This window comes from Carcharodon carcharias, chromosome 30 (assembly GCF_017639515.1).
Source record: "Carcharodon carcharias isolate sCarCar2 chromosome 30, sCarCar2.pri, whole genome shotgun sequence".
Classification (NCBI taxonomy): domain Eukaryota; kingdom Metazoa; phylum Chordata; class Chondrichthyes; order Lamniformes; family Lamnidae; genus Carcharodon; species Carcharodon carcharias.
Window position 1 is genome coordinate 31,255,099 of NC_054496.1, and position 8,649 is coordinate 31,263,747.

Below are 8,649 nucleotides of genomic sequence, written 5' to 3' on the forward strand. Positions count from 1 at the left end.
TCTTGTAGTCCAGTATTTATATGGCTTGTCCAGTTCAGCTTCTTGTCAATGGTAAGCCCCTGGATGGTGATGAATTCAGCAATGCCTTTGAATATCAAGGAGGGATGGTTAGATTCTCTCTTGTGGATGCTCATTGTCTGGCACTTGTGTGTCACAAATGTTACTTGCCGCTTATTAGTCTGAGTGTCAATGTTCTTCAGGCCTTGCTGCATATTGTCATGGACTGCTTCAGTATCTGAGGAGTCACGAATGCTGCTGAACATACCGCAATCAGCAGCAGGCATCCCCTTCTCACCACATGATAGAAGGAAGGTCGCTGATGAAACAGCTGTAGATGGGTGGGCTTTGGACACTACCCTGACCAACTCCTGCAGCAATGTCACAGGACTGAAATAAATGGCCTCCAACAACTTCAATCATTCTTCGTGCTTTGTGATGAGTATGACTCCAACCAGTGCAGAGTTCCTCCCTCCCCCATTCCCATTCACTTCAATTTTGCCAGGGCTCAATTTTATCCTCCTCCTGAGGTCCCCAGCATCACAGATGCCAAACTTCAGCCAGTTGGATTCACTCCACATAACATCATGAAATGGCTGAAAACAATGGATATTACGAGGTATGATTCATTAAGTATGACTGTGTCAGGCTTGACTAGTATATGGAACAGCTCTCCCAATTTTGACACAAGCTCCCAGATACTAGGAAGCAGGACTTTGCAGGGCTGGTTGTGCTGTTGTTGTTTCCAGTGCTTAGGTCTGTGCCAAGTGGCCCATCTGGTTTTATTCCTTTTTGACTTTTCTGTAGCAATTTGGTGCAGCTGAGTGGCTTGCTAGACCATTTTAGAGGGCAGTTAATAGTCAACCAACATTATTGTGAGTCTGGAGTCACATGTAGGCAAGGCTAGGTAAGGAAAGCAGATTTCCATAAGGGACATTAGTGAACATTAGTTTTTATGACAATCGAGGATAGTTTCATGGTCACCATCATTGAGACTAGCTTTATATTCCAGATTTATTAATTGAATTTAAATTCCACCAGCTGTTGTGATGGGATCTGAATCCCTGTCCCCTGGGCCTCTAGGATTATTAGCCCTGTGGCATTACCATCAGCAACAGCAATCATTATAATTTGCAGCACCAATTTGGCATGCTGCCTACCTTCTACTCAATGGTGCAGTTTAATTGCACATACTGATCCCCTCATCTAGTTTCAGAGGCTAACCAATTTACCCCACCCTCCAAGTGCATGTCCAGGTCAATGAAAGACTCAACACATTGGTGGAGCTGCTCTTATTTATAAACTAGGCAAGGTATATTGTTATCTGAACCATCAAACCAGAAGACTCAAAATTGTAGAGGCTTGTGGTTTGTAAGTCTGTGAGATGTTTCTGAGTGACACGTAACTTTTGCTCTTATTTGTTATTTGGTATAATAAATTCATTGCTGAAAGATATGAAATTTCCTTTTTGTCTTCAGATGGCTATTGTGATTGTTCTAAAACTTTGATATAGTCAAGCAGAGGATCAATCCACCATTCTACATTTGATGTTTTTCAATAATTGTGTGTGCCGCTGTATAAACAGGGTTCTGTGGAGTCTCCAGGGGTGAATCTTTACATGGACAGGAATGTGAAACAGGTGAAATGGCATCAGCTTCCCCATGATACACCCATCTGATGGTCAGCTCCATTGATTTCAATAGATCAGAATATATGTGTCACATAACCTGTGGTAATTGTCATTCTGGCAATTTTGCTGCACCCCCTCTAGATGGGATCGAGCCTCTGTAAATGGTTATAAGTTTACCTGTTACGAGTGAGTTAAGTGGCCCAAGCCTTTTCAGCTCCCATAAGTTACTATGTGACTAAATATACATCTGAGAGTGTCTTCAAAGAATGATTATGTTTTGAAATTTATGGAACAGAGAAAAGCCACTTGGCCTATTAGCGATGAAATTGGTAACTCAGCTTTTTATAAATACAAAAATCAGATGACTGTTTACAGCCTGCCTGGCTTTCTTTCCTGCCGATTTCAATGGTGATGAAATCAGACAGGGCGTAAATTGGGCTCCCAATTCATTATCTGCAAGAAAACTGCAAATCCCCTATGGAATTTCATTGCAATAATTCCCTGAAATTGTGAGTTCAGTTTGTTAAAGCCATAAACAAGGCCAATGGTAATTGATATTATAAGTGGGGACATGAAAGGTTGTACAAAACATTGGTTAGGCCACCATTAGAGTCCTGGGTCAGTTCTTCTCAGGGCTTGATTCCTAGGTACCACTGGGGGCCAGGCATGAAAATTAGCTGCTGCTGAATTTGCTCAATTTGTAGAAAAGCAGGCCATGGAAACCCACTCCCTTTGGAAATATGTCCAAAGAATCCTGTTAATGGAATAATTGTCAGCTCGTTAATAGCCAGCTTTGAATTTGGTGGGGGTGCAGGAGTTCCACCTGGATCAGGGACGCTCCAGTTGCATGGAGGTGGCAACACAGCAGGAAGCCAGTCAAGGCTGCACCATAATATTAGGTGGGCCCTTAAAGTGAGAAGATCTGACATAGATGCCATTGGGGGTGCAGAGGCCAAGTAGAGAGAGAGGGCTGTACTTTCTCAGACACTGGAAAAGATCATGATCCTCCTGTCATCATGCAGTCATAAGAGGAGGATACTAGGGTTCTAAACATTATTATCATTGCAGCTGAATGCAAGTAATGCGACAATTGGGGATGGGATTAAGGTTCTCAGATATTGGGTCAGGTGGCAATGAGGATCAACAGCTTCAGCAGCACAGATGAAAGTCTGGACATGAGCAAGGCAGAGAAGAGGAAGGAGGATCAGGTAGGCAACAGAAGCCAGAGATTCAGCATTGGGTGTAAGCAAAAGAAGGCACGACATGGAAATGTCAGTAACCTGTCAGCAGAGTCTCTGAATATTTTTAAGGCAGAGGTCGATAGATTCTTGATTAGCAAGGGGGTGGTGGAATGTGATCAGGGGTAGGCAGGAATGCAAGGTTGAAGTTACAATCAGATCAGCCATGATCTTATTAAATGGCAGAGCAGGCTTGGGGGACCAAGTGGTGTACTCCTGCTCCAGATTTGTATGTTTGTATGTAGTGCTACAGAAGGCTGTGCCTATTCAGGCAGATGGTCACTAAGAGTTGTGTGCTGGTAGCAAAAGACCTTGCACTTCACAGCACTGCTCACCACGCCTTGCCAATCGCCATCAAAGTTGCTGTTGCACCGACCTTCTTTGCCTGCAGGTCCTTCCAAGGATTAGTTGTGGGGCCTGGTGGCATTGTTCAAGCAGCAGCACACCATTACATCCCACAGGTTACTGATGACCTATATGTGAAATCAGCACTGTAAGTATAATTTCAGGCAGTTGCAGTCTTGCAAGTACAAAGGGCAGTGGGATTTGCCTCCATCGCTGGATTTTCCCAGATGCAAGGGATCATCAATCGCTCCCTTCCTAACAGCAATTTGGGTGTACAGTACCTGATCATAGTGGACTGCAATAGTTCAAGGAGGCAGCTCACCAACACCTTCTCAAGGGCAAGTGGGAAGGGGCAACAAATGTTGGCCTTGCTAGCAAAGCTCAAATCTCATGAAATAAAAAGAAAAAAAAAACCCACGTGGCCATAAAGTCACTGAGTAACCAACCAGTGAGTTTCATAAACTGGAACGGCTTTCATTCCTTCAAAGTTCTGTTGATCTGCAACAATAACTGAAGCTTCCTGATTTTGCTCACTTTCCTGGTAGCTGTCATGTCTCCCTCATCCTCTGGCAGTCCAGCGTTCCACAGCTCTTCACTCCAGCCTCTAAGCTTCATGAACGGATTCTAGGAAACAGGGCTTGTCCCATGAAGAGATGACTCCTCAAATCTGCATGGGTTCATGAGATGGAGGCACAGTGTTGCTACAACCAACCAATCTGCTCTAAAGGACCATCATCGAGCAGGCTACCAGGTCTGAAGATGGGTCTCCAGTGCCTGGACTGGTCGCATAGCAACTTGCAGATCACCACGTGTCTCACACATTGTGGTGATCAGCTACAATCTTCATAACATGTCCCTCCATAGAAGAATGAACATTGAAGAGGGTGAGGCCCTGTAAAGACAAAGTTCTTTGGAAGAAGTGAAGGAACAGGAAGTTGAAGAGGAGGAGAAAGAGGAGAAAGAGGAAGTTGCAGGGCAGAGAGGTGCAGAGAGGCTGTGCAGGGAGGTGGCCAGGGCTGGTGCAGGACTCGAGGGTCTCTTCAGGATGCCGTCAACATCAGCGACCATCTGATCCAGGTATATTTCAGCTGATCCCTTCTAATCCAGGTGGACAGCATAGGTTGGGAATCATATTTCTGAGAACAATTCCATTGAAGACGCAGCCTTGTTTGGATCACTTTTACCATTACTGAATGCTGTACATCCATCCAGCTTCTCTCTGTTCCCCCTTCAAAGACCTTTGCTTCACTTCATCAATTCATCCCTTCTTTCCAGTCCTGCTATGAAAGAATAGAAGCGCAAACATCTGGAGTTATGTGTCAATACTTACAGGGTATTCCAAAAGTATCAACGTGCATTTTAACAAGTGAAATAAAACGGAGTGAATCACTCGCTGCTTTGACTGATGGTGTGGCCTCCGATCTCGGCCACTTCATTGCAATGCTCCCCTTGTGGCCTCAGATGAGGTGGAGGCAGCCTGCTCGCACGTGTCCACTTGTGACTGAGGTGCCCTTGATGCTCATCCTCAAGTGCCAGTAGGGACCCCTCCAGAGACTGCTGCATAGGCTTCAATGCAGGAGCAACTTCCTTCATAGGGCTCTGTTGCATAGATAGTTCCCCAGTCAGAGTGGCCAAGGAGGCTGATGATGATGGTGGTGCCTTGAGAGGGGTGGCACTTTCATTCCCCTCGGTGACATCCTGGATGATGCTGTGGGTGGTTGGAGTGTACCACTGGTTGAGGCATAAGTGACATCGACTCCATGCTTAAGAGTTGAATGCATCCTGTGCATGTAATGCGCTGCTCCTCAATCCACTCAGAGTGCTGCCATATAAGGCTTTCCATGAGGTTGCTCACTCTCTCAATGGAGGAGCTCATGCAATCAGCTCTGAGCTAAGTTTTGTTAAAAGGCTAAACAGCCTCTTTCATTCCCAAACCAGGACACTGCACTGCCTCAGGGAACTGTGACATGTGAGTACACATCTGCTGCTGCTGGTCCATGAGAGCCTCCTTTCTTGTAGTTACCGTTGCTCTTCATCTATGCCTAGCTACACATGGCTGTGTTTGTCCTCCATCCTCTGAGATGGACTTTCCACAGGTGTCACTGCCTCTCTCCGCTTCTCCTGCATTTAGTACCATGCCTTTCCAGTGCCTCCCTTTCTAAGCATGTGCAAGGTCTATTGACATGAGTGTATCTGTTCTGGTGGAGGGCGCACTTGTAAGATGTGATATACTATACTTAGCCTCCTGGTAAATCTATCTGTATACGGTCTTATCTGCAAATAAAGAACCCACATTATTGTTTCACCAAAGCTTGTGTATGATTGATACATTTACATTGAACAAAAGAAGAATGTAACAAAGGGATCCTTTCTCCTCCCTCTCACAGCTACCAGGAGGAGCACTAGGTTAGCATCAGTGAAGCAAGGGGCAGTCCTGTCCGAGGTGCCAGGCCTTTGCCTCTCCTTCTATTTGCATTCCTTCTTCCAAATGGCTGCCACAGCACTCCCACCTCTATCCCACATGCATTGCCATTGATTTTCTGCCCAATCCACCCTCCAGCCAATTAGCAGCAGATCTCTGCCAAAATCGCAGGCTGTGACTACTTCCTTCCACAGAAAGGATCAAGAACTGGAAATTGTCCCAATGTCTGGTTCCAGCCTTCAGAGGGAAAAGCCTGCTCTCAGTCTCTCCACCGTCACTTATACTGCGTCAGTCTATTTGAGGTAACTGTCTGCATTTTCTATTGTTTCACATTTCAACAAGTATTATTCCTGCAGTGAAAGAATGATGACCACCTTAATGCATGGATCCAGTTGTTTGATGATTGAGAAGCTTGGCTCTGCATGTTAATATGTCCAACTGTTTGGCTGTCAGTAGAACTCATGAGTCAGGAGCAAAAGGAAGTCACATTATGTTCCTGTCAGTGCACAAGATGACAGCAACTTATAAATGATTTTTTATACCTACTAAATACACAGAAAATTCAATGCCCATGTGCTGAGTCCTTATTGTATTGTTGTAGAAATTACAGGGACTCTGTGAAATGGTTAAACATCAGTTTACAGTGGAAACTCTTGTGGCACTGTGTACATTAGAGAAGGTGCTTATGCTAAATTTAGTGTCCAATAGTCCATTCATTCTGTTTTATTTTATTTTCTCATTCAGGTTTTGGGGGATTAACCAGCCCAATCATGAAGAAAATGAAGATTGCGTCACGATGTTTGATAAAGGAGAATGGCATGACTGGCCATGCAGTTCCTTACATCCCCCGATCTGTGAAAAATCAGCATTATCCTCTATTCATTAATGTTACAGTCAGTGGAAAGTGAATCTATTTTTAAATGTTCACTCCATGTACATTAGTCAGGCAGTCCTGGAACTGTAATGATATGGAGGGTGTGTGTGGCCAGGGATCTCCCCCCTCCATTTCCTGATTGGGATTCTCCTAAACCCACAGGACACATTCAGTTTTGCTTCTTTGTCTTAACCAGCAATCCAGAATGACCCTATTATCCTGAACTTTGTTGAATCAGATCCAATCTTCCAGAACATTGAAAAGAGCCAATGCAATGTTTGTACACCAACATGCCTGATTGCTCCCATTCCATTGGAACAAGCTGCTCTGGTTATCTCATACTTACAGGACTGTTTGGAAACTGATATGTGATCACCCACCGTGAGGGATGTAATGGATTTTCAACATTTCCTGCTCTCTTCAGCCTAAGAGCGTAGACAGAAAAGCCTATGGCCTTGGATGCACTCAAATTAAATGATTCAATCACTCTACCCCACCTCTCTCCACTTTCCACCTCCCCTCCAAGCACAACCTCCATTTTCACCTCAACTCCCCCCTTATCTCACCTGCCCCATCTTGACCCCTTTCCCCTTAACCCCCATCACACCCTAACCCCCACCTCCTCAGTAAACCCACCTACTCCTCCACTCCACACTCCCACCAAACACCTCTTCCAGCCCTACCTCCTCCTCCTCTTTGTCCACCACACACCTAGGAGTTAGCCACAGGCCTGATCAGTGTTGGAAGCAGACGGGATTGGTCAGACCACAATTGATGAGTTGCATCAGGATACCCGACTGGCCCAACTTACTGTTTAAGAGTGAGTAATTGAGCCATAGGGCATCAGAACACACACAAGCCAATTTTTGGTCCATTTCTCAACCATGTCTTCCTTGGCAGCTAATGGGATTATTGAAAGGTATGACTTGTCCAGTTTAAAACTTTAACCAACCGACACACACAACGTTGTAAACATAAAAAATAAGAACACAAGGTCCTTGGATCCTTTTCTGCCATTCAGTAAGATCAAGGCTGAATGTTTACATCAATTCCACTTTCTTGTTGATTCCCTAAGAGTCCAAAAATCTCTGAATCTCAGTCTAGGTTATGCCCATTGGTTGGGTATCCGCAGCCCTCTGGGGGGGGTAGCGAATTTCAAAGAAATGTCTCTTTATTGTAGATCAACATTGACACACTTTTCCTGAGTCTTCGGCTTGGATTTTCATCCTTCAGGGGGTAGGAGGAGTCTGGAAAATTCGGGGCTTGGGCCCGCCCAACTCGGGAGAAAGTGCCCGGCAAGGCAGGATTTTTATTGCTGGGGGCCAGATGCGAGCTGAAGTCGAGTCAGCTGAATAAATACAGAAGCAGCCACACTGTGTGATGAGGTGGGCAGTTTAAAAGGCTGCCTTAATGCCATGGAACTTTGTCCCAATGGAAAAAAAAACACAAAGCCTTCCAGTCCTCACTCCTCACACCTGGCTTCACCCTCAAAACACTCCTCAAGCCCCATCTCATGCCACCTCACACTTCCACTCACCCCCAAGCATGAAGGTCAGCTGAGATCCCAGACATCAATGAGAATAAGCTCTGAAGAAGAGTCATACGGAGTTGAAATGTTAGCTCTGTTTCTATCTCCACAGATGCTGCCAGGCCTGCTGCGTTTTTCAAGCACTTTCTGTTTTTATTTCAGATTTCTAGCATCTGCAGTATTTAGCTTTTATATTATGGACATGCCAGAGCCTGGCATAGAGGCATGAGAGGCCTGGTTTGTGGAAGGGCACAGCCTGGCATAGGGGCCACAAGGGAATATAGGGGATGGTTGGAAGGGCAGAGCCTGCCAAAAGGGGCATGACGGGACATAGGGGGTGTATGAGGGGATAGAGCCTGGTATAGGGGGCATGAGAGGCTTGAGGGGGTGGGTGGAAGTGCAGCCTGGCAGAGGGGGCATTAGGGGACATACAGAGTGGGTGGAAGGACAGAGACTGGAGAGAAGGCATGGGGGGTCTGAGGGGGTGGGCAGAAGGGCTGAGCTTGGCATAGGGGGGCATGGGGAGACAGAAGGTGGGTGGAAGGATAGACTTAACATGGGGACATGAGGGGCCTGAGGGAGTGGTTGGAAGGGTAGGGCTTGCCATAGGGGGCA

General features: G+C 45.8%; 1 protein-coding gene across 1 annotated transcript in view; it reads left to right on the top strand.

The window, feature by feature from the left end:
• The window catches only part of LOC121271374 (C-type lectin domain family 4 member A-like), a 144,003-nt gene extending 135,686 nt beyond the window's left edge, over positions 1 to 8,317 (top strand). Inside the window, exon 5 of the mRNA XM_041177345.1 lies at positions 6,377 to 8,317. Coding sequence (XP_041033279.1) covers positions 6,377 to 6,391 — 15 coding nt within the window. The 3' untranslated portion in view covers positions 6,392 to 8,317. The remainder of the gene's footprint in view (positions 1 to 6,376) is intronic.
• Positions 8,318 to 8,649: the final 332 nt, after the last annotated feature.